At 48.0% G+C, this 25,619-nt stretch overlaps 2 protein-coding genes across 2 annotated transcripts in view; one reads left to right on the top strand and one right to left on the bottom strand.

Annotated features, from left to right (window-relative positions):
- KIAA2018 (KIAA2018 ortholog) overlaps positions 1-3,370 on the top strand; it is a 14,000-nt gene extending 10,630 nt beyond the window's left edge. The window contains exons 6-7 of the mRNA XM_009993376.1: positions 1-86; positions 287-3,370. The exon at positions 1-86 is cut by the window's left edge and continues 10 nt beyond it. Of these exons, the coding sequence (XP_009991678.1) occupies positions 1-86; positions 287-3,370 (3,170 nt within the window). The remainder of the gene's footprint in view (positions 87-286) is intronic.
- Positions 3,371-16,389: 13,019 nt separating this feature from the next.
- SIDT1 (SID1 transmembrane family, member 1) overlaps positions 16,390-25,619 on the bottom strand; it is a 36,993-nt gene continuing 27,763 nt past the window's right edge. The window contains exons 17-25 of the mRNA XM_009993423.1: positions 24,787-24,904; positions 23,686-23,822; positions 22,022-22,130; positions 20,761-20,837; positions 19,586-19,632; positions 18,659-18,764; positions 18,246-18,356; positions 17,384-17,497; positions 16,390-16,452 (exon numbers count right to left, since the gene is read on the bottom strand). Of these exons, the coding sequence (XP_009991725.1) occupies positions 16,390-16,452; positions 17,384-17,497; positions 18,246-18,356; positions 18,659-18,764; positions 19,586-19,632; positions 20,761-20,837; positions 22,022-22,130; positions 23,686-23,822; positions 24,787-24,904 (882 nt within the window). The remainder of the gene's footprint in view (positions 16,453-17,383; positions 17,498-18,245; positions 18,357-18,658; positions 18,765-19,585; positions 19,633-20,760; positions 20,838-22,021; positions 22,131-23,685; positions 23,823-24,786; positions 24,905-25,619) is intronic.

A 25,619-nucleotide genomic window follows, 5' to 3' on the forward strand; every position in this document is an offset into this window, starting at 1 on the left:
GGAAAGAGAATAGTGCAGGACCGTTGGAAGCAGCACCAAACAAATTCAGTCCTCAGGATGCAGTACAGACAAATGTCGAAAGACAGGTTGAAAAGCCGAGCTGCTCTGTAGGAGGTGTGGAAACACCAAACACGTCTTTGCCAATTTCCACTTCTCAGTCGCCCAGCATAACGAGTTTAAGTGTGAATAATCTAATACACCAGAGTCGCATTGTCCACCCCCACGTGAGTTGCTCAAGCTTAAATTCAGTCCTCAGGATGCAGTACAGACAAATGTCGAAAGACAGGTTGAAAAGCCGAGCTGCTCTGTAGGAGGTGTGGAAACACCAAACACGTCTTTGCCAATTTCCACTTCTCAGTCGCCCAGCATAACGAGTTTAAGTGTGAATAATCTAATACACCAGAGTCGCATTGTCCACCCCCACGTGAGTTGCTCAAGCTTATCCCAGTCCTCAGAGCCAGTAAGTGTCCCTGCAACGGTGAGCCTCTCCCTTCCATCTAGCATATATATCAATCAGTCCCCAGGACCTGCTATGATGAGTGAATACGCTCAGGAACAGCTGAATGCTATTCGGGCAAGCACCATGCAGGCTCCCCAGCTGCAGGAATCACACTTAAAGCAGCAAAATCATGAAGGTCGCAAGGACTCGGCCAAGCGGGCTGTGCAAGACGACCTGCTGCTTTCTACTGCCAAGAGGCAGAAGCAGTGCCAGACAACACCCATAAGGCTTGAAGGGATGGCATTGATGAACCGAACACCAGAGAGTATTGCTGACCAGACACAGATGTTGGTCAGTCAGATTCCTCCTAATCCATCCAATCCAGTGGCATCAGTGAGCAATCAAGGGCACGCGGATGGCCTTAATAGGTTATTCCCATCAAACGGCAACTTTGTAACACCAGCTTTGAGACAAACTGAAGTTCAGTGCGGTTCTCAGCCCTCCATTTCAGAGCAGCAAGGCCAGGCAGGGCAGCACTTGCAGCCAATTCAGCATGTTCCTTCTCAAGGCATATCTCACCTTCACAGTAATCATCCATACTTAAAGCAACAGCAGGCTGGTCAGTTAAGAGAAAGGCACCACTTGTATCAGCTGCAGCACCATGTCACTCATGGGGAAAACTCAGTCCACTCCCAACCCCACAGTGTCCACCAACAGCGAACAATACAGCAGGAGGTACAGATGCAAAAGAAGCGAACTCTTATCCAGGGAACACAAGCCACGCAACTTTCTCTGCAGCAAAAACACCACGGAAGTGATCAGACACGGCAAAAAGGTGGTCAGCCTCATCCTCACCACCAGCAAATGCAGCAGCAGATGCAGCAGCACTTTGGAGCATCCCAGCCTGAAAAGAACTGTGAAAATCCTGCAACAAGCAGGAACCATCGTAACCACCCTCAGAGCCATATAAACCAGGATATTATGCATCAACAGCAACAAGATGTTAGCAGCAGACAGCAAGGTTCAGCTTCTGAACATGTGTCAGGGCACAATCAGATGCAGAGACTTATGACCTCAAGGAGCTTAGAGCAGCAAATGGTGTCCCAAGCAAGTATCGTAACCAGGCCATCAGATATGACATGCACCCCTCACAGGCAGGAAAGAAATAGAGTTTCCAGCTACTCTGCTGAGGCTCTCATTGGGAAGACACCCTCTAATTCAGAACAGAGAATAGGAATATCTCTTCAAGGCCCTCGGGTTCCTGACCAGCTTGAAATGAGAAGCTATCTTGATGTTTCTAGAAATAAAGGGTTGGTCATTCACAATATGCAGGGCCGCTTATCTGTTGACCATACGGTTGGCTCAGAAGTGCAGCGGCTTTCTGACTGTCAAACATTTAAGCCAGCTGGACCCAATCAACAACCAACGGGCAATTTTGATGGACAGGCTTCAAGGAACAGTGAAATTGGTAACTCTGTGTCATCCCTCAGGGGCATGCAGTCACAGGCTTTTCGCATTGGTCAAACAACTGGGCCCTCGATAGAAAGACAGAAGAGGTTGCCCTACCAGCCAGTACAGGGTATTCCAACAGGAAATACCCTGCCATTGAGGGAAAATGAAAACACGTGCCACCAAAGTTTTATGCAGAGTTTACTTGCCCCTCACCTCGGAGATCAAGTTAGTGGAAGCCAAAGATCAATCCCAGAACATCAAAGGAACACGCAGTGCGGCGCCTCCTCCACAATCGAGTACAACTGTCCCCCAGCGCGGGAGGGCGTCCACATCCGAAGAGATGGTGATGGCCAGAGTAGGGAGAGCTGTGACATGTCTATTGGTGCAATTAACACAAGGAACAGTTCTTTGAATATTCCTTTCTCAAGTTCTTCTTCCTCGGGAGATATTCAGGGTCGCAACACCAGCCCGAACATCTCTGTGCAGAAGTCCAATCCCATGAGGATGACAGACAGTCATGGAACCAAGAGCCACATGAATACGCCTGTTTCTAGCAACATGCATGGAGTTGTGAGGCCAACTCACCCTCACCCTGCAGTCTCTCATGGAAACGGGGAGCAAGGGCAGCCTTCTGTTCGTCAGCCAAATTCCTCGGTTACCCAGCGGTCAAGGCATCCCCTGCAAGATAGTGGAGGTTCTAAAATACGTCAGCCCGAAAGGAATCGATCTGGAAATCAAAGACACGGAAACGTCTTTGACCCTAGTCTTCCCCATCTTCCCCTGTCCACCAGTGGCAGTATGATCCTTGGGCGCCAGCAGTCTGCCATAGAAAAAAGAGGGAGCATCGTCCGATTCATGCCTGATGGCCCTCAAGTGTCTAACGATAACGCGGCCCCTGACCAACATACTCTCTCTCAGAACTTTGGATTTCCTTTTATTCCAGAGGGTGGCATGAATCCGCCGATAAATGCCAATGCCTCTTTCATCCCACCAGTCACTCAGACAAGTGCCACTCGAACACCAGCTCTAATCCCAGTTGATCCTCAGAATACTCTGCCATCCTTCTACCCACCTTATTCTCCTGCCCACCCTACCCTTTCCAATGATATTTCTCTCCCTTACTTTCCCAACCAAATGTTTCCTAACCCAAGCACAGAGAAGCCAAGTAGTGGGACTTTAAACAATCGATTTGGATCTATTTTGTCTCCTCCCAGGCCCGTTGGTTTTGCTCAGCCCAGTTTTCCTCTGCTTCCAGATATGCCACCGATGCACATGACCAACACGTCACACTTGTCCAATTTTAACTTGACGTCTTTGTTTCCAGAAATAGCCACAGCTCTTCCTCCAGATGGTTCAGCGATGTCACCTTTGCTTTCCATTGCAAACACATCTGCTTCAGATTCTTCCAAGCAGTCCTCAAACCGACCTGCCCACAATATAAGCCATATTCTAGGTCACGACTGCAGCTCAGCTGTATGAAAACTGATAAACTGACTTCTAGTCTGATCCATTGTTTATATATTTAAGAAGAAGAAGAAGAAGGTGGATCTCGCTGGCATCCCTGCAGAGACCATTCATAGCATCACTCTTTATTTGCCTAAATGTACGTATATGGGTACGTTTTGTATTTATATACACACAGAACTTCTGCCCACCTTACTAACTCTGAAACACCAGTGCCTATAGCAATGCTCACTTACTAGTATAACAGTAAGGATGCAACACTGAGAGCTGTGCAAATACTGGTTGTTGATTTTCCAACAATCAAATTTGATGTCCAGTTGTTCCAGGGTAAGGGCCACCCTCAGTAACATGTGGATGTAAAGAATGGAGTGAGGGCATCTGTGTGGGAGACAAGAAGCAATTGCGGGTTTCATTTTTTTCCTGATGCGTTTACCTGAAACTACAGACAAACTTGAATGGTTTATCTTTTTCCTTTGTAAAATATCTCCAGGAACCTCAGTGCAGGTCAAGTCTGTGTTAACCCAGCATTAATTGATGAAGGCGTTTTTCGTGCAGCTTTTGTCTCCTTGAAGAGTGTCACATGTACTTGACTTAAGGCTGACTTTACCTGGCAAAACTTGCTGTGTTTCCACAGTTAGCAATTAAAAATACTGTTTTAGAAAAATGCAGATTTCTTTAACCCATGACTTTCTGTTTTGAGGAAGAATTTGGTTTGGATCTGTTTTAACAACAGCTTCAGTTACTGCTGAACTCGGTTGACGTTTCCATGTAGCTTATGATTCCTTCTGGTGTAGACAGCAGAGACAGCAGTCATATCTGTTGCTATTTCATTGTATGCTGCAAGTTACCTCAGGGTGGGGTTTGTACCTTGTTTAGCACCTTCTTAATGTCTTTTTTCCTCCACTTCTCCTTCTCTTTGGCCCATGCTCACACAGCAGCTTTCTGGTTTCTGTGAGTGACAGCCCTTTGTTGCACCAGGCAGCACACGGGAGAAGGGCTGAGCCTGTGGCAGCCCACAAAATGTGTGGGGATCCCTGTGGGCACGGGTTCATTTTAGTGTTGCTGGCAGGATCGGACTTGAGTAAATATCAGTATTCTGCACTTGAATGCACCTTTTGTCTAAACTTGTATGATTGTGGCTGCAGGAGGAACATGAATGTGTCAAGACCAAAATTCTGCATACCAGGAACAGGTGATGATCTGAGCACCACAGGGAAGGGGGGGATGCCTTTGTATGTGCGTGAGAGACGGAGTGAATGTGCTTGCACTGGCTGAGCCTCCACTACTTTCACAAATTTCAGTCCCATTTCTTCTAAAGGAAGGGGAATAACTAGGTGTTTTATTTATTTAATAGCTCTGCAGGGTGATTTTTCTTAAGGCAGAAATATTTGTCTTTTATGTGCTTGGAAATACCATTCTGGTTTTGATTCTTTAAATAACAGAGTAACTTCAGGTTTCCTTATATGAAATCCTTCCCCTGCCATCTGGGAAGTGGCAAAACCTGCTTTGGGGCCTCTCCTCTGGGCAGGTGAGGTTGAAATGTGTGCATTGCCCACCAGTGCATCATCTTGCTGCTTCTGGGCCTGTTACAGGTTATTCCTCAATGCTTCTTCTGGTAGCAGGGTAGGGAGGAACAGGCTGCCTGGGATTTTTTTTAGAGGGTTAGGTTTTTTTTCTTTGAAAGGTAGAATTGGAAGATTCTCCTTCATCTCCAAGAATGGGAGTCACAAAGAGAGAGACCTGAAAGTTTTATCCATAGCTTGACTGCCCAGGCTTCATTTTTGCTAAGTCCTTTTACACTGATCAGGAAAGTAAAGAGGCTTAACATTAAAAAAATAATTGTAACCTGGGGTCTGATGTTTTCCTGCAAAGCTAAATAAAATGGTTCTGATTAAAATTGGGAATCCCTTGTTAACTCATATGGAGCTCATCTTAGGACACTAAATCTAAATGGTGCATCAGTTCTCCATGTTTCTTAAAAATAAGAGACTGAATGTTTATTTCACTTCAAAGCAAGGCAGCTTGTGTCAGTTTGATTGTGAAAGGAGATGCCCAAGTGTAGTTACCAACTGAATGGCAGCAACTGGCCTGTGCAGAGCCCGAGGGTTAGGAATGATGGTCAGGTCTCAACTCTGACTAAGCACACTGCAGTCTGTCTGGGTGTTATCTGATGGGGCTCGCTGATCAAATTTATTTCCCTAATGCAGTACATCCCAAAGAGGCTGCCTCAGGTGGTGAAATGAGTTTCCTAACAATGAGTGGCTCCATGGGCTGTGGATGATAAAAACAGGAATCAGCAGCTGTGCTGTGTGTTACGTACTCATCCAGACCTTAAGAGAAGCAAAACAGCCATCCTTGCTCTCTTTAACACTGTGCAACAGTGTCTTTGGCTTTCAAGACAAAGTAGTGAAAAATTAAGCCCTGGCTTCCAAGACTTTATATAGATGTTAATCCTGCTCATCATTCCAGACATTTGGCTGAAAATTTAATTTCCATTGAATGCACCAAGGTGCTGTTGTTTTTCTTGAGGGACAAGATAATGGAGAAAAGGAGGCTGAGAGGCAACCTCATTGCTCTCTGGAGCTTCCTGAGGAGGGAGCATGGAGAAGCAGGTCTAAGCTTTTCTCCCTGCAACCCTGTGACAAGTGGGAACAGTTCAAAGCTGCACCAGAGCAGGTTCAGACTGGACATTAGGAAGCATTTCTTTACCAAGAGGGTGGTCAAACACTGGAACAGGCTTCCTAGAGAAGTGGTTGATCCCCCAAGCCTGTCAGTGTTCAAGAATAATGCCCTTAATAGCATGCTTTAACTTTTGGTCAGCCCCTAATATGTCAGGCAGTTGAGCTAGGTGATTGTTGTATGTCCCTTCCAACTGAAATAGTCCATTCTGTTCTTTCTATTAATTTATTCCTTCATATTGATTTCATTTTTAATTTCACTGGTATATCAATGTTAAATGCAATCCTGAGTATTCACAATAGAGTATGTCAGCTGTGATTTTGTTTGGGATTTTTTTTTTAGTGTTGTACATGGTTTTCTGAAGGGGCAGTAGCCACAACAGTAACTTTAACATGCCCCTTTTCTGTTACAAAGACAACCAAAAACCTCTTTCACAGGATACCTGTAGCACGGGCAGTCACAGCACAAACATTTTACTGATACAAAGACTTGCAATTTTGCAGGAACTCCACACTTATGGTGCATGGCTCAGAAGCAACTGCCATGTGATGATGCATTAAAACTAGAAGAGGGGAGATTTAGTTTAGATGTTAGGAGGAAATTCTTCACTGTGAGGGTGGTGAGACACTGGATTAGGTTGTGTAGGGAGGTTGTGAATGTGTCATCCCTGGAAGTGTTCAAGGCCAGGTCAGGTGAGGCTCTGAGCAACCTGGTCTAGCAGGAGGTGTCCCTGCCCATGCAGGGGGGTTGGAACCAGATGATCTTTAAGGTCCCTTCCAACCGAAACCATTCTATGATTCTGTGTGACTGACTCTCAGTCTTCTTCAGAGAATCATACTTCCCATTGTTGTGACAAGGCATGGGAATTCCTGGGTAGTCACCACGCTGCTTTCTCATCCTTCTCAGGACTATTTTTTTTAAACCTGCTGAGACCAGATAGAGTAATATAATTTCATTACCCTCCTTGAACATGGCAACTACTATTGAAGTTTGAATCAGTGCGAGTCTTTTTATGTGACGCTAAATGATCCTGTGGCATTGGAGTGGGATCAGGAAGACTGCAATGAAAAGCAAGTTAGGGAGACCTAGTGGCAGGAGCTTCACATAAATGTATTTGTCCAGATTCTATTATTTACTCCCAAATTCTATTATTTACACTGCTGACTGGCTTTTAGATCAATTTAAGGAAAGAAAAATTGGCTTGTGCAGTCTTCTGGTCTACTTGACTGTTCAAATAGTGTTTGAATGCTGAATCTGGCCAGGTCCCCTAGTTTTAGAGTAACTTGTGGGTTTGCCACAGATTCCAGCTTCTCACATGCTCATACACCTTTAGGAAGAACAGTGGATGGACTGGATGTTTCCATGAAAAGAGAGAAAATTAGATGTTAATTAATTTTTCTTAGATTTTAATTATGAAACTGTTTTAGTTTTCCTCTTCACTGTAAACTAATCACTCCTGCTGTTCCACATCCACCAGACTTCTTGTGTTTTGTAGGTCAGTCTGTGCCACTGAGAGGTTGGAGTTTCAGCTTCCCACTGAAAAGCTTCTCACTTTCCCAGGGCTCAGGATAAGGAGCGACTGCAACATCATTACCAAAATAGTGGAAACTACTCTTTCCTTTCTTTTTTACTTTTATTTGTCCTTTCCCCTACCTTTGAAGCAGTTGTGTTTAGTTATCAGATTGATAAGACTTAGGGAAGGCTCACCTTGCTTTGGAGAGGGACAAGTTTGAAGAAGGAGCTTCTCTAAGTTTTGCAGATCAAATAATTATGTTGTTATAATAACAATTTGACAAGCAAATGCATTTTCTTCAGCAAACAAATCTAAGACACCAAAAATGTATCTTTTTCTCCCAAGAGTAACCTGGCACTTAACAGTTCCTTTTGTTTTTCAGGATAGATTCAGAAAAGATTTTGTGGTTTTAATTGCAATTTGTTAGTCTGAGAATGGCATTTGCTCTTCCATAATAACTTTTTGATAGTTACTTACACTAAGCAGGGGTTCATCTTGGTTTTGAAGAAAGGAAAAATACCCAGTACTGCTTAATTTAGCAACATAAGCAACAAAAGGGAAGAGCACTGCCTCCAGGGTGGGCTTGCCACAGCTGACAGGCCACTGTGTAGCTGTGGCTTTCAGCTTGGCTTAATGACTTCAACAAACAATAACAAACAGGTACAGGACTGGATTGCCCGTGTGTGTCAGCACAGGCCTTGATTAATCCCTTAAGAAGCCTAGGAGAATAAGAGCAGAGTCAGCTTATCTTGAAAGCAGGCAATAAAATAGTAACATATTAACCTTTATATACCTTTTCTTTGAGAGAAAGGACCTCATTTAAGAGCTGCTAAGGAAACCTAGAACTGAAGTGATTTGAGCTGGTGGCTGAGATGTATTGCTGTATTATTTCCTAACTGCTGTTCCCAGCTACAGTCACTGTGCTGCTGCCCAGGTGGAAGAGCACCTCTCTGAAAAAGGAAACCAATACCACAATGCTGTGCTAGTACAGAGCCTCCTGAATTTTGCACAGATATTTCTACTGCACTTTAAAGATGCGCTGCTGAGGTTGGTGACTGTAGTGCTGCCACAGGAAACAAATCACGTGGCAGGGCAACTGCAGAAGGCATTGCTGGAGAAAAGGGATCTGATCTTCTGTTGTCTTTTCACTTTATTCCGCGGTGCTTCAGCAGACCTGGCTCAAGGACTTGGTCACAAACTCAAGCTGTAGCCTGTTTCTGGATGACTATGTGCAGCTGTCCTAAGAGCTTTCTTTTGCTATTCCCCAACATAACTTTCATGTTCATCCCTTTATTTGTGATCTCACTTTGGCTAGAAAGGCAGAACAGCACTGAGACTATTTATGCCAAATCAGTCAAATCCGTTTTGTTTTCTGATACAGTGCTACAAGGAGCCCCATTCTTTACCATCCCTTAACCTTAGTTAGCTACTACTGCAGTTCCCTTCTCCCACTGCCACCGATCCAGCACGGGTAGCAGACACACAGGCAGGAGTGCCAGTGCAGACACAGGTTTGCACACAGTGGTGTTTTTCAGCCCCCTGCTAACTCTGCAATCCTTTAAGTAAATCCAAAACCTCAGAGCACCAACACTTTATTTCCACTAATTACACTGATAGTAAGTTATTCTGTGAACTGGTGAAAAGATTTAGCAGAGGTTTGTGTTCATGACAATACAAAACTGTCTCCTCATTGCAAACAAGCCCTGCTTAGTTACACAGAAACCAGTTATTATTTACTGATGCCAGGTTTTTATGAGATAAAGTTTAAAAAAAAAGTCACATTTCTGCCTCACCAAAAGTATTTTTACAAGTAGGTTCCAAGTTTGCAACATGTGCTGCTGTTTCAGCAATCACAAATGTGAAGCAACTGAGCTCGCAGGGGGTTGCACCCCTGTTCCTGCCTGCTCACTGTGAGAAGGGAAGCAAGTATGGATTTTGCCACAGGAGATTAATCAAAGATGCTGTTGCCCTCCACCATGTAAATTATTTATATTCAGTCCAGAGTTTTCTGCTGTGCTTCTGTTTTATACAGCTGTAAATTACTCGGATACAGCCCCAGTGGAGTCTGTACTTTTTTGTAACGGAAAAAAAAAGGAATTCTGCAGTAGAAATCAATAATGAATGAACAGGAACATCATCTTCCAGTTGTAAATAAGATAGTGTTCTGCTTATTTTGAGATCTTTTTACAAATGTGTTGCATTCAAGTGTAAATATCCCAAACCATGATCTTGTTCAGAGTTCTGAGATTTCTATTGTTAAATGTAATACTTTGTTTAATAGTTGTAATTATTATTTGTATAGATATGAACATGATAGTATTTTATTAAAAAAACCAAACAAAACAGAAAAATGCTCTTTGAATACTGTAGTCTTGTTGGTACAGCTTCTTTTCCCATGGAAAACCATGCACTTCACTCTTCAAGACAGGTAAAAACAAAAGCATTGTTTGCTTGTGATAGGACATGGGGCAATGGATGCAAACTGGAACCTAGGAGGTTCCATGTAAATATCAGAAAAAACTTATTTACTGTGAGAGTGACAGAGCACTGAACAGGCTTCCCAGAGAGGTTGTAGAGTCTCCTTCACTGGAGACATTCAAAACTCACCTGGATAGGTTCCTGTGATGTGCTCTGGGTAATCCTGCTCTGGCAGGGGGGTTGGACTAGATGATCTTTTGAGGTCCCTTCCAACCCTTAAGATCCTGTAATTCTGTTTTGAGACTGCAAGTTTACAATTCTAGTTCGCCACTGATGTACATTCTCTGCACATATCAGGGTTATACCCATTTATTGAGATATATAAAACATAATCCAGAAGAAACATGCACTGCTAGTGAAGTATCTCAGTAAAGCAGTGCAGGTGGTCTCCCTGCCCAGGCTACAGTGATCACTGTGTTAAGATACACCTTTGTAAAATGCTTCCACTGTGTTGGTTGTGAGGTGCTCTAAGAGAGTTCTGCTGTCACAAGTTTGAATCTAAAGGATGTGGTTTGGAAGAGACTGGTAGAGAGATGGTGCAAGGTGAGCAAGGGCTTGTGGGGAGGCCTGTAACACAGGAGGAGCTGAGAATTGCTGTGAAACAATTCCTTCCTGGGGCTCCAGAATGCCTTACTTGTAAACCTCAACATGCTCCTGGACACAGAAGATGCCTTTATGGAAGATGTTGGTTTGTTTTTTTTTTCTATTTAAAATTTAGTATTAAAGACAGGTGAGCTGCTACTTTCTTACTTCAGCACTAGTTAGCACCTGTAGTTTTATGAGGAGGCTGCATTCAGACCACTGTGGGTCAGTAGAACATCAAGATGCTGTGTGCAGGGCACTCACAGTAACCAGCCTGCTTTCCCCGACCTTGAGAGGACAGCTTAGGGCTGAGAGCTGGCAAGCAGGGCTGGTTCACTGCACCCAGCACTGCCCAAGAGCAATGCCCCCAGATTCCGTGTGAGCATCTTGCCAGCACGCTGCATAAAGGTGGTTTCCTGCTGCAGCAACCAGCTTTTTCCTGTTGTAGTCGAAGGGGAGGGGAAACAGGACACATCAGAATACCTTTAAGGATAGGCTGATGCCCTCACAACAGATGGAGGTTGTGGTGCTTAACTGTGGGAGATGGAGCAGGGCTGTTGGGGTGGGTTTCACCAAGGACCCAGCAGTACCCACAGGGCAGCAAGGTCCTGTTTGTCGGCCCTCTAGGTTGAAAGCTGCTGGAGGCCCCCAGACTCATACAAAGGCTTGGTGCAGCCACATGCATGTGTACGTGAGGGAAACCACAGACAAAAGCACAAGTGAAACTGGCTCAAAGTGTTTCTTCCCCCCATCTTAAGGTAGAGGTGGAGCAGACACACAGACAGCATAACCTCAGTCTCAAATACACCCTGGTAACATAATAGATAAACTCAGGATCTCCCTGTTGCTGGCACTGCTAGCTGCTCTCCCCCCAAATAAATAAATAAATTCACAGAATGGTTTGGGTTGGAAGGGACCTTAAAGATTGTCTAGTTCCAATCCCCCTGCATGGGCAGGGACACCTCCCACTAGTCCAGGTTACTCAGCGCCCCATCCAACCTGCCCTTGAACACTTCCAGGGATGGGGCAGCCACAACTTCCCAGGGCAACCTGTGCCAGTGTCTCACCACCCTCACACTAAAGAATTTCCTCCTAATGTCTAACCTAAAGCTCCAGTTTCAATCCATTACCCCTTGTCCTCTCACTACAAGCCCTAGTAAAAAGTACATCACACCTCCAAGACCCTTTTGCTCTGTGTGGAGGCTGCTGTTTTGATCAGCACAAAATCCACATGTAGTTATGGACAAGTTAACATTTCTCCTCAAACTGCCTTCATATTTCAGAGTGCAGCATGTTCCCCCTGCCTCGCCTGCTCTTCTACCATCCCAGAGGTTTTGTAAGACTGGTTACAAAACTATTTGCTAGTGGTGGTTATAACAGTCAGCTTACATGATCCTAATAGCTTCCCTGCACTCTGAAAAATTTTTAATTATTATTATACAAAAGCTATTTCTGCCTCCCTTGAGTTGTACCAGGCAGAACAACTTTACCTACAGTTCCTGAGAAAATGGGACTATATGGTGGTATCAACCTCCTCTCTATTGCTTAGGTCCCTCAGCTATGGGAGAGAGGAGACATCTTCAAGTGCCCAGGAGCTGTGGCAAGAGGAGAGAAGACAGCAGAGGGAAGAGACAGGTCACATTGCTATGGGGGTAGGTAGAGCAGAGCAGCAGCTTTCTAGCTGTACAGAAGCCAAAACTGCTTGATCCAACCACATCACTGCACTGGCTTTTACTTGGGAAAATGTTAGAGGCCTAAGCTGGTGTAGGAATGGGGAAGGCACTGCAGGAGGTGTACCCCAAAAAGTATACCAAGCCAAGTGTCAGTAGCTCTTATGCTTATAAAACCAGCGTCACATCTCATGACCTGGTAAATAAGGCTGAGTATTTCACATCCAACTTCAGAAAGCAGGTGTTTCTGGGCAGGTTCAGCTTCCACAACACATGGAAGGTGGTAGGTGCCACTTCCAACCAAGCCTTCTCCTGCCGCCTTTGAGCTCCTCAGCCCCTAGAGTGAGCCACTTAAACTGGGTGAGGAGGGGATTTCACCAGGAAACCAAACTGCTTCCCTTCCCAGAGCTGTCAAAGCAGTTTGTGCCGTGCACAGGAGGGATGAGCACATGATGGGGGAAGCAGGGAGTCCTGGGGCAGCAGAGGGGCCCCTGCCTCCTACCATCCAAGGCTTGAGGTGCCTTTCTTTGGGTTTGATTTATTTCATTCTCTCGCATTTTTTTTCTACTTGTTCTGTGCTGTTCTCCACCCTTCTCCAGCCTCTTTCTCCCCCTCACTGCTGCTAGCACCTTGCCATTTGCAAACTGGGCTCATCTCTGCTTAGCTCAGCGAGCCCATATGTTGCTCCTCTACCTCCTACGTTGAGCCTTCCAACTGCTGTTCAACATTAGTTTTTTCTCACATTCCTACTTAGCAAAGATAACCAGCTTCCTGGAAGAAGGTCCAACACTGCAGGCTATGGAAGAAAAGGGGAGAAGGAATATCTTTTATTAAAATGTTTATCCAAAACTGGACAAACTTTGGGGCACACAAGCCCTTCTTCAGACTGGCACAGAAAGTGATATTCCCTCTACCCCAATCCCTTATCCTGCGTCCTTTACTCTGCAGATGGCAGAATACACCAAGAGCAGAACATATTTGTACAAGAGGAAAAGCTGCTTGTCTTTCTCCACACCTAAACACAAGAGTCTGGGCAGCCCTGCAAAGCAAAAGCCCCTCCTGCACCTGACTGAGCAGGGGGCAGGGGGTGTGAAGGCAGCACAGGGGACAGGGAGGACTTCGGGTTAGGCTCACCAACAGCAGGATTCAACACCAGATCCTGCAAGTGTCACTCCCCCCTAGAATACCTACACCAAAAACTACAACCTCCCAGAATAAATGGATTTTTCAACTAGTGTCCCTCTTTTCCTTATGCCTCTGGCTCAAAAGGACTGAGATTTGCTAATTCTTGTAAGAAACCACACTGGAGTCTCTGGCGAGACTTCGCCCACTTCATACAGACACATTCAGTGGGCTCTGAAGTCCTTTACATGCTGCAATTATTGCAGCACAGACACAGGGGGCACCAAAAGACAAAAGGCTGGTGCAGTTCCTACGGGAGGCAGATGTACTGATCGTTGAGCCTCAGGCAACAGCAGGGCAGTATCTCCCCACCTCAAGCACCTTTAAGCACCCTGGTATAGCCTCCCACCCAACAAGCTCCCACCTTAGACAAGACCCACTGTCCTGGCTTGGGCCCAACACGACAAAGGAACAGCCCCATGGCCACTCACTCAGCTCTTCCCACACACATACACACTCTGGGATGAGGAGGACAAAGCTCATGATGGGTTGAGACAAAGGACAAGGAGGGTTCTTCACCAATTAAGGTTCCCAGGGAGGGACACAGGGCAGAACAGAGCACATGTTGCAAAAAAGCTGTCAGGTCATACCTCTGGGTACAGAAACCCAGGTGGCTCCATCTGCACAGCAGGTTTATAACTTGCCCAGTCTTGCTGCACGCAGCAGTAAGGATTTGGTGGGTTTTTTGCACCTCAGACTTCCTGGCAGCCTTTCCTTATGGGGAGGAAACAAAAACTGCAGGCAACCGTGTGTATCTAATATTGGATTCTGCCACTGTAGACAGACCAAGAACACGTGGCAAGGCTGCAGTGTGGCTGAATGGAAACTGTGGACTATCCTCAGCCTGATACTCCTCTGCTGGTACTGCTCAGACAAAAGCAAGTGCCATCTCCTTCCCTGTAGCCATGCCAACACTGCTAAGGAAAAGCTCATTCTTCACAACAAGCTGGAGAAACCTCCCCCTACTTCTAGCATCACTGAACATTCACAACTCCATCTGCAGGGGAAACCTGCAAGCCAAGCCCAAAGTATTGTAACAAAATGCAGTACACAAGGACCCCCCCCACCACCTGTGTCTTCTGGCTATGCCCTGCCTGAAACTTGGCTGCATCTCCGTAGGAGTGCAGCGCTGCCCGGGAAGAGCTGCTGGCACCCTCCCGTGTCATTCCTCCTCCAGTCCTCTCTGCAAGCAGCTCAAGGGGCTACAGGGACAAACGAGCCTCTGCTCTTTACTCCAGTTAGCCCCACAAAAGGCAATCTGGTTGAGAGAACAAGCAGGTTATCTGTAGTGATGCTCAGGAAACCATTTGTGAGGCTTCTGATGATCTAAGGACAACAGCAGCTGTGGGACACCTCTGGGAAACGCTCTGCCTCAAGTGCTCTGCTGCTGCTGAGAGCTGGAGTAAGAAGAATTCAGATCAACCTGTGGAGCAGGGAGCCAAGAACATTCATTTTATTGACCATCTTGACAAACTCCAACTTAGAAAAAAACCAAACCAAAACAAAAAAACCTAGTGCAAAACCCTTCTGGGAAATACAGCCTTTTTGGAGTAGAAAATTACCATAGTCTTCTGCTTTCGTAAGCACAACTGGAATGGATTTTTTGAATCACTGGGTACATGCACATACACCAAAGAAAAAATGCTCAGACAATGACAAGAATAAGGACAGCAGGCCTGAAATAATACTTTTAAATTCCAGATTAGCAAAACATATCACATTTTAGATGCAAGGCCTGAAATAATCCACACCTTCTTCTTGTTTTTTTAAATAACTGAGAATCAAGAAGAATGCAGAAGCCACTTAAAAAACTTATTTCAGACACAGAAAAGTTGGAGATGAAAGAAGTTAGCTCCAAATCTTTAGCTAGAGAGCTCAACCCCAACTGCCCCAAACCTCCTCCACACCCGTAGCCCATAAGGGAACCTGCTTTGCCAAGTTGGCCCAAAGCAATCTTGTGGAAGTAGAAAATCTGAAGCTGCTGGACAGCCTCCCTGTTCCACCTCAGCCCTTTAGAAAGGCCAGGCAGCAGGAGCAATGGAGTTACCTGGTACACAAGGCTGCACCTTCACCTTACCATGTCTCTTAGGGTTGCTAAAGGGCAGCACTTCTGGTGCTGTGAAGGAAACCATCACACTGACCAAAGCACCTGTGTAGGAGTTGCCAGAGAGAAGTGAGGTTGGTCAACATTTGTCTGCAAAAGCAAGGCAGGAGGTTCTTCCTCTGGCAGAGCACTCGTGGGCAGCTCTAGTCCACCATCTCTCTCCAGCACTGCAGTCCCTTGGACTTGTTTCTCTTGTTAACATGGCTCCCTTACAGCTACAGAAGGAGCCTCTCCAACAACAACAATGACAACACAAACCCAAACAACAAAACCAAAAAAACCCTAATCTCCCACTGCCACCCCACCTTGGAGTCCTTTACTCGCTGGGTGGCTGCTGGTGAGGAACCAAACACTGTCCCTGTGCTGCTGGAAGGGCGTTCTGAGGGCAGCAGCTGGCAGGGGACAGGTGTCAGCTGCCAGAGCAGCAGCAGCCGCACTGCCCTCCTCAAGCCCACTCACCAGAGGGTGAGCAGAGCACATCAGCAGGGAGGAAGGGAAGCAAAGGGCTCCAACACACCTTGTTTCCTCCCTCTTCACTGGCTCCAGCACCCGCTGCACCTACAGGCCAGAGGGGCTGTGCACTGGCCTCACCTGTGGGTTGTGCTGGCCCCAGAGAGCGCAGTGGGAAAGGAGCAAATTTCTTCTTCCCTCCTGGTCCTGCCTCAGCTACCACAGCCCCCCTTCCGTGCTTGCTGTGGGGTCTGGCACCCCCTGCTCCCACGGGGCTGTCAGCCATAGAAGAAGGCTCAATCCCCAGGGATGCCAGTGGCCTGGTGCCTTTGGCTGAGCAGCTTGGGACGCTCCTGCGCCTCCGTCCCTCGGGGACTCAGAACACCGGGATCTTGTCCCTGCGCACCGTGTCCAGGTCATCATCCAGGGTCAGCAGGACCTAAGGAGGAGAGTGTGAGGCAACTTCAGTTCTCCCTGGCCAGCACAGGGCTGGGGAGCATGATCAGCTCACAGTGGCATCTCATCACAGGGGGGCTCCACCTGGACCACATCTCCAGCACGTGCAGGAGTCACCCCAGCAACCCGTGTGCCAGATTAGCTTTCTGTGACACTCCCAGCAAGTCCCACTGGCACACAACTGACAGGTAACTCTACCTCCTGTGTTGCAAGGCCCTGAGCAGGTAAACCTGCCTCAGCCATGATGGAGACACTGCTTGTAAGCTGGTCCCTCACCACTAGCCTCTGAAGAGCCATCCAGGAGGCAGCAGGGTGGGAATTGCTTAACCACAGCTCACATCTCACAGACATCCAGGCAGCCTGTGCACCTTGCACAGCCAGGGGGTATGGCTCCCACTTGACTGCCCCAAAGCAATATGTTGTGACCCCATTGCATGGGATGCCTTCATCTTTGCCACCACACAGACCATCAGGTCTGAAAAAAAGTACCAAGTAGAGGAGCACAGGAGTCAACTATGGAAGTGAGGGAAAGCCCAAGAGTGAGGTAAGCTCCACACCAGTAACCCTACTGCCTGGGTGAAAAGGAGTAGTTCCCTTCCTGGAAGGTCTTCACAAACTCATGAGAGGGTTGGTCACACCAGCAGTCCCTCAGCTTTCCCACAATAGTTGTGTGACCCACAGCCCCAGAGGGAATTTGAGATCAGGGGACCCAGGGAGCAACAGACCAAAGGAGAAAGCCTGATCCCACTTCCAAGAACATCCTACTGTGAAGGACGTCTGATGGCAAAGCCAAACAGAGGAGTTGGTAAACTTCTGTGGGGTCCTGGGGCAGCCACAGCTCCAGGCAAATAGAGAGGCACAAGGAGGGAGAAGGTGAGGCCATACAGCAGAGCAGGAGGCTCAGCAGGACTCACCAGAAAGGAGAAGAACAAGGCAGCTGCGGAGAGGAAGTGCCAGACATCATGGTCATCAAAGAAGTCCATCAGGATGCACGGCCGGTTCTTTTCCCGGGACTCTGCTGGAGTCTCCTAGAGGAGCAGGTAGGGTGTCAGGACCCAACATCCACTTACACAGAGCCCTGGCTGACTGCACTGGACCCTCTGGAGATGACCTGGCCTTAATCCTCTATGCAGGAACCAGGAAAAAGCACTGTGCTTGACAGACACGTGGTGAGAGCAGGGCAGAAAGGCAACGTCATCATTAGACCTGAAGATGGACCTGGGGCTACAACCCACTGGTGGGGGAACCCTCTAGTCTCCACAGCTGAGGTCCTGCACAGCAGAAGCTGCACAGCTTCCACCAGCCCAATGCTGCAACAAGCCACTCACTTCCATGGGGATGGACACAGTATCTTGTTAGAAGGCATCCAGTCATGACTTAGCCTCCCAGGCCGTGGAGCGTCCCCAAAACCCCAAGCAGGTTATTCCCCATTGGCCATCTTCTCCAAGGAGAAGCCTTCCATCCAGCACTGGTCAGGATTTGTCCACTTTCAGATCCCCAGCACCTCCTCTGTGCCTTACTGAGGGGCAGTCATCTCTGGATCACCTGGGTCTTAAACAGCCTCTCCACAGCTGCATGCATACAGTCACTTCTGCCTCAGCACAGCTTCCCATACTCCCTTCCCAGTCTGCTGAAGGAGTTAAACCTTTTCAGCTCTCCATGGACACGCCAGAACTCTTCCACATTTTACACAACTTTTGGTGTAAAATGAACAACAGGAAGGAAAGATGATGAGAGATGAAGAGGGACAGAAGGAATGGTGAAAGGGAACTTTACCTCCCAGCTGCTGAGGGTCTGGAAGAAGAAGTAGAGGGCAGCTGCCCACACCACTGCTGTGGCCATGATGCAGAACAGGGGGATGGGCAGAAGCTTCTCAGAGCTGCGGAGCTGCAGACAGGGACACAGCCTCACAACATGCCCCAACTTCTTCCCCAGGCTGGAGCCATGCATAGAGCTGACATGCCAGCCTGGGCCATCCGCATCTGCTCAGGGCTGCCCACCCCAAGATGACACAGCCCAGCCATCCATGACATGGCTGCACAGCACTCCTACACCTTGTCCCACCCTGAACCCCACAGTGCCCCTCCACATCCCTTTGCAGCACCACAGGAACCCAGACAGCAGCCCATAAAGAGGCCTGTCTCTTTGGAGACAGACACCTCAGGGGCAGCTACAGCTGCCTCCTTTACCTTCATGATGATGTAAAAAGCCAGATACAGCAACAGGTTACAGATGAAGATCCCCAGTATGTAGGAGGCGAAGTCTCTGGGCCGATACACCAGCCCAAAGATAGCACTGAGGGAGGAAAAAGAAGGGACATTAGACAGCCTCTTTCACTGAGGACAGGGTACATCCCCAAAATGACTGCCACCTGCTGCATTCCCCAGACCACAGCCAAACTGCCACAGCCTCTCAGTTACCTGGAAGAAATGCACCATCTGCCTCTGCTCCCTGCTGAGAAGCAAAGCAGAGCAGACTTGGCTATGATCAGCCTGAGAGCAACTAGACTCCAGAGGACAGGAAAGGGCCCTGGGTTCCTTCCAACCCATGGCCAAATACATCTCACTCAGTAGGACTTAACCCCAGATCTGCACGCTTAGCAGAAGGCATGTCCCCAAGAAGCAGCTCTAGTGAAAAGCAAGAGTAAGGGCAATGATATTAGCTCTCATCCAAGAGCTGGTCCCTCCATCCATGCAGTCAGTGCTGAGCCAAGCTCTGTGACTAATGAGCATCTGTTCAGTCTCCTGCACCTTGGCTGTGCCAGAAACCTCCCAGCTAGGTGGGAAGCAGGCACAGGGCACAATGCAGCACTGTGGTACCAGGCCAGCCCCACACAAGCTCACTGAGACACAACCCATGAGACAGCACTGGCTGCAGGGTTTAAGGAGGCCTCACTCAGGCAGCTCCCTAGTACTGCACTGTATCCTGTGGATCTGCCTACCATCAGTGCTCATCAGATCCAGCTCCTTGCCAAAACGTGTCAGAAGGGCCCCAGCACAGGAGTATTGCACAGATGCTGCCCTATTTCCCCATCACTTCAGACCACCCATGTGTCCACTTTGAATCCTGCTGTTCACGTGCACAAGTACACAAGATACTCACACCCCTCTACTTACAAGGACCAGTTGACCAAGTTTCCAACAATGAGCAGCACCATCCTGTCCTGAAGAGAAGACACTGATGATCATACAGAAGTAGAACAAAATGCAAAAAGAGGCCTTTGCCTCAAATTCAGGATATCATCATCTGAGGATTTGGAATTTGGTCCCTGCTAACATGCATGTGCCTGGGTCTTGAAGTTTGCTCTGCAGGAGCTTTTGCTAGATGGAAACTGCTCTGTCCCTCACAAATTTGAAGGAAGCTTTGCAAGGAGACTAAACATCTAAAAATATACAAGACCAGCACTTAAGGATCAGCCTCAGGAGGCTGTGCCATTCCTCTGACTGTTCCACTGTTTTTCTAGTTAGATTCCTTCCCTCCCACCATTTTATAGAAAAATTATTGCACAGAGAAAGGATGTGCTCGAAAAAAGCAGCAGAGAAAGCTTTGGATAGCATCCCATGCCCATCCCAAGAGCCTTTTTTCACCCCTCTTACCATTAGCTTGGGAAGCAACTGTAACTACAGCAGGCAGTAGGGTTACATCTGTGGGACATCTGAATTTATGCTTACAGACACCTTTATGGTGTACCTGCTGCAGGCTCACCAGGCTCACTTTATGCCAAAGTGCAAGAAGTTTGCTTGCCAAACTTGGTTTAACATTATTCAGAGATGGGAGAATAAATTTTTAAAAGAATGAAAAGGATGCTTATGGATAAAAACTTCATTTGGCTGCAAGCCCTAGTTAGCCCTCTGTGACCAGGATAATCAGTGGGACACAAGGGAACAGCTATCGTTCCTCACTTCTTTTTGCTGTCTGCCCAGAGGTGCCGTAGAAATAGCAGTAGCTGATGCATAACCCACAGAGCCAGAAGAATTGCTACCCTCCTTCCCATTCCTCATACCCATTCCTTTGAAATTATACCCCCAGAGAGCAAGAGCAAAGGCAAATCCTATCGTGCTCATCTCACCTTTGCTCCGATGTTTTTATTCACCAAGCCTGAGATCAGGGGAGGCCTGAGAGTGGGGATTAAACTCCTCCAGCGGAGACCTACACTTACCTGAACATTTGTGGGGAGGGGAAAGAAAGCAGGAAGCATCACTTTTTAAAAACAGGCACAACTCTTTCCTCTGCACATTGCCTAGAAAGTGAGCAATTGCTGAGTGAGGTGCTGAGATGAGAAATCACCTACCATGTACATGGGTCGGCTGCACTGCTGGATACAGTCTGTGTACAGCACCATCGCTGCCCGTCGGAATATCCCCAGGTCTGTCAAAGAAAAGGATACAAAGCCAGAACAGCCAGCAGAGCAAGAACCAAAATGCCTACGGGGGAAAAGATGTGGTCACCCACTGGCTGACAACACAGGACTCAGTCTGCAGAGGGACAGGGTACCCACATATTTGTTTCTTGCCCTTTGGGAGCAGCTGAGCAAAGGGGCGGCCGCTACAGGATGTGAATGGTTTTTGGCCTGAGTAACAAGTTGAAGGAAAAACAACATTTAAAATAAAACCCACAACTCTGCCACTGGCACGGCCAAGAAGTCAAATAGGCCTTGTCTGCACATGTGAACAGGCTGGCTTTGCAACCCATCTCTGGAGGAGAGGGGTGTGTGCAGAAAGGAGAAAAAGCATCTTTCACGAAACCAGCTGTCCGAGCAGGGGAACAGCAGGAACTCATCCTGCAGTTCTTAGAGGGTCCTAGAGGGCAGGAGCACACCCTGAACACTCTGGCTCTCAAAATCATTGCAGAAGCTTCACTGGAGAGCCACGAGTGGCGGTGGGGATGGCCAAACATGTATGCACACACATGCCCCTCCTCAGCCACAAATGTGGAGCTTGAAGAGGCTCCCCCGCCAAGATTAGAGATCTCCTTTCTGCCAAGGAATGGGGCTGGAAGTGCGGCTGGCAAACTGACTCCACTTCTACAGAGCAGACCCCAGGTGGCACATGAGGCTGCCTCCCCACACACATCCATGCATCCCCAGCTGCAGTTCAACACAGAAGAATGAGAGCTGCTGGTAGTTACCTGAGTCAGGGCCATCTGAGGCAGACAGGAGCAGAAGAGGAAGGAGAAATATGTTTGTAAGCAGAGCATAAGAGCGAGGTTCCCCACCAAACCCTCTCCCCCCTCACCCCATGACAGGGTTTTATGTAGCTCTGAGCACAGATTTATGGAGAGTTGTAGCCAAAAGGCAGGCTCCCTCAGAGCCCAGCTCTTCTGCCACCATGGAGCAGACAGGTCATGGTGATTCCCGTGGGTCTGGGAAGCAGCAGCACGAGGACTTCAGAGGCCAGGAAGAGCATCAGATGGATGAGAGGACAGGATAGCCCAGAACACAAGCACAAGCCACAGGAGTGGGCTCACAGATGTGCTGCAGAGGCAACTCAGGCAGGTGAGGACAGGAGGCACCTGCACATCCAAGGGCAAGATGGTTCAGTCACAGCACGTACCGATCTTGAAGCGACCCATGTAGTAGATCTGGGTGCTGAGAGCCAGGGAGGCCAAAACGTGGATCAGAGAGAAAATGACCCAAAACCACACATCATTCTTCCCAAACACCTGAAAGCAAACATTAAAAGCAAAGTGAGCCCTGTTATCAGCAGGCTGATCCTTTTCCTCCCCTATGTCACCAGGGGGTATTAAGACAACTTTGCAGAGTGTGGAAGAGAAAGGCTCCCATCTTCCCACCAAAAACCAGATCTGTAAGTCCAAACAAAGTCCAGGGAAGCAAGAGGAGCTCAGCACTTCTGGAGAGGACACCGTCCTTTCTGAACACCCCTTCAAACAAGAATGACAGCTTGGAAGGACTGAAGCTGGCTCAAGGAGCAGAAATGCAGGGACTAACAGGCTAGGCAAGCTCTCCCTGTTGAGATGTGCAGCAGCTCTCCAGCCAGGAGCTGGATTTTTCCAAAGGCAGTCAGGGAACCAGCTGTTACATTAACAAGTGTGCCGTAGTAGACCAAAAATGACAAAGCTCTCTGCAGGCAATTGCATCCGTTACACACTTTCACTTCATTTAAGGACTGGAAGTTACCTACAAATGCAGGTTAATGCTATATTAAAACTTCAATTTTTCAACTATACATTAAGGAGTCCAGAAACCCTAGACTGTCCCCTTCCCCCTGGGGCACAGCACTTGCCTGAACATTTCATTTGTGCATCCCATGAGAAAAGATACAGCATCTCATAATAAAAACACAGTGTTTTGAATGTGGGGGGTGCAGGTTTTCCACAGCTATCAAGACATTCTTGGCAAGTCCCGAATTTGCCAGCTGCTCCTGCATGCCTCATCCCAAGGCCTCCTACCCAGAGACACACAACCAACTGGTTGCACTCCGTGTGGTAGTGAGGGGCTGACAGCCCACTGGGATCTAGCTGCTAGTTCAGAGCAAGAATTCAATGGACTTTGCCTGTTTGCTGCTGAATAAAACAGAGCCCAAAAAAACCCAAACAAACACCAAACCAGAAGCAGAGACCTCCCAGGTAAAGCACAGGCTGGGGACTCAGGCAAGCCCAGCTCAATCCCTGCAATACCATCAGCAAATGGGCAAAGCCCTCTACCAGCCTGATATATCAGTGACTGCTGGTGCACAAGAGTGATCCTCTTGTGATCCTTTCTGCTCCAGTGCCCTTCTGTAGGCAGGTACTCTGCCTGAGAGCTGTTATTCTAGCCCTGCACCTCTCCCAAAGACAGCAAGGCCAACCACAGGAGCTGCACCCAGCAAGGGAGTTTTCCAAAGGGGAGAAAGAGGCACAAGAAATTAGGTAGAGCACACTCACTGCGGAAGCTCAGCCAGCTTCACCCCCTCTCCAAGGTGAGCCACCCCACAGGACACCAGCTGCAGGCTTGGCCACAGACACCCAGATACATGAATTTCTTTTCTTGAGGGCACATGGTAGAACAATCCCAAAACGGAGCCCACTGAGAGAAAACCACTCTACTCTTCCTCTCCCTGCAAGCCCAGGGGAAGGGAGAAGGAAGACCCAAGAGCACTGGGAATTCAAATGCCAGCCCTTGCCCTGCAGCTCTCCCCAGCCATTTGCCCACTGAACCCACACTCCCAGCCACACCACCCTCTTCCCAGAGAAGCAGGTAGATAAGAGAGAGCCATACCACTCCAAGGACAGCCAGACAGATGACCACAGCAAACGAGGCATAGGCAGAGTAGGCGCTGGCGTTGATGTCCGGGTGGCGGGTCTGGTAGAGCTTGAGCATGCACAGTCCTGCGATCATGTACATGAAGGAGGTGTCTGCAGAGGGAGCACAACAGGAACAGTGAACACCAGTGCTGCCAGCAGGCTGAGAAAGCTGCTCTGAACACACACAAAGAACTGCAGCAGCAGGGCCAAACCCAAGGCTGACAGGCGCAAATCCCTGACGCTGCACGATGCTCTACAGCACGTGGTGCTTTGCCATCTTGCAGCCCATCTGCTGTGCTCCAGGGCAACAAAATCCAAAGGGAATCAGAAATTAAGTGCCCAGCACAGAAGCAGGCAGGGAATGACAGAATGGTTGAGCTGAGAAGGGATCTCTGGAGGTTGTCTGGTCCAACATCCCCTGCTCAAGCAGAGTCAGCTATGAGAAAGTTGTCCAGGCCTGTGTCCAGTTAAGACTTAATATCCCCACAGAAGGAGAGTGCACAACTTCCCTGGGAACCTGTTCAGTCTTTGACCACCCTCCAAGTGGAAAACAAAAAATAAACAAATTGTTTTCCTCTGCTCACGTGGAGTTTCCTGTGTTTAAATTTGTGCCCATTGCCTCTTGTTCTGTAACTGAGCACCACTGAGAAAAGCACAGCTCACCCTCATCAGACATTTACACACAGACAAGATCCTGCCCAAGTCTTCTCTTCCCCAGGAAGGCAAAAGAGCCCACAGAGGAAAGAACTTCCACTGAGATGACAGCCAGATGCTTCCTATGCTTGAGCTCTGTGTCCCTCAGGCTGAGCACTTACTATCTTCAAACCCTGAGCTGCCAAAGCAAAGGGAGACCTTGCCAGCAGTGCACTACCAGAACTCCAGGGTCTGGAGAGGAGGCTGAAATGCATTAGCCCCCAGCATCCAAAGCCTCATCACCTCCTGAGCGAGCCCTGGAACAGGCAGACTCCAGGGAGGTTTGCAAGGGTAGAGAGATGGGAAATGCCAGCAACTCAGCAGGAGACAGAACATGGCAAACCCTACCTCTAATTCAAAGGAGAAAGGAAACTCAGCTTACCAAACTGGAAATTGGAGTAATTAGGGCAGACATGGTAACAGGCACTGAGCACCCCTTCCATCATCAGGGCAATGCCCATAGCATAAAAGAGACCAAAATGCTTTGGGATTCCATAGTCCTGGAAGACAACAGACAAGTGTAGTAAGTACCCTCATGTCCTGATGACAAGTGAGCTTCCACCCTACATCACTTCATCCCTCCCAACCCCTACACCTGCAGTCACCAGTGTAGCTGTGTACTGTGTGCACCAGTAACTCCGCATTTAGCCCCACTGCACAGCCAGGTGAATCCACACGCAGCAAACCCAAGCTCATCACACAGAAACATGTGAAGACCACAGTGTCTTGGGTACTGACATCTTGAGACTAAAAATCCCTCTGTCCTGTACTTTGTGCCATGCTACATCCTGCCTAAAATTGAGAGAGCCCTGGGGACCCAGAATAGCAGCTTTGCTCCTGTGATCAGTAGGAGATCAAAAAGCACTGGGGAAGCAGAGCCCATCAGCCCAGGTAAGAAAGCATCTCCATTAGGAGCTGGCTGAGATTTCATCTGAAAATCATAAACGGCAGACCCTTAAAACTGCTAAGGTCTTTACTTGCTACCAAGCCAGTGGAAACAGCTGTTTTTCTCCAGAAGGCAGCAGCATCACTGCCCACAGCGCTGCAGATTTCTCCATCCTCTCCCAGAAGATACTGAAGAGACTGCAGAGACTCTGCAGAGCCAAATGCCTTTGGGTTACTGCAGGGAGCCCTTCCCTCTTGCTAAAAAGAGTGCCAAAAAGGAACTCTTGGTAAGACCTCACTCTAAACAAAAGCATCTCAGGACATTCCTGC

This window comes from Chaetura pelagica, unplaced genomic scaffold (genome assembly GCF_000747805.2).
Source record: "Chaetura pelagica isolate M959 unplaced genomic scaffold, ChaPel_1.0 scaffold101, whole genome shotgun sequence".
NCBI lineage: Eukaryota > Metazoa > Chordata > Aves > Apodiformes > Apodidae > Chaetura > Chaetura pelagica.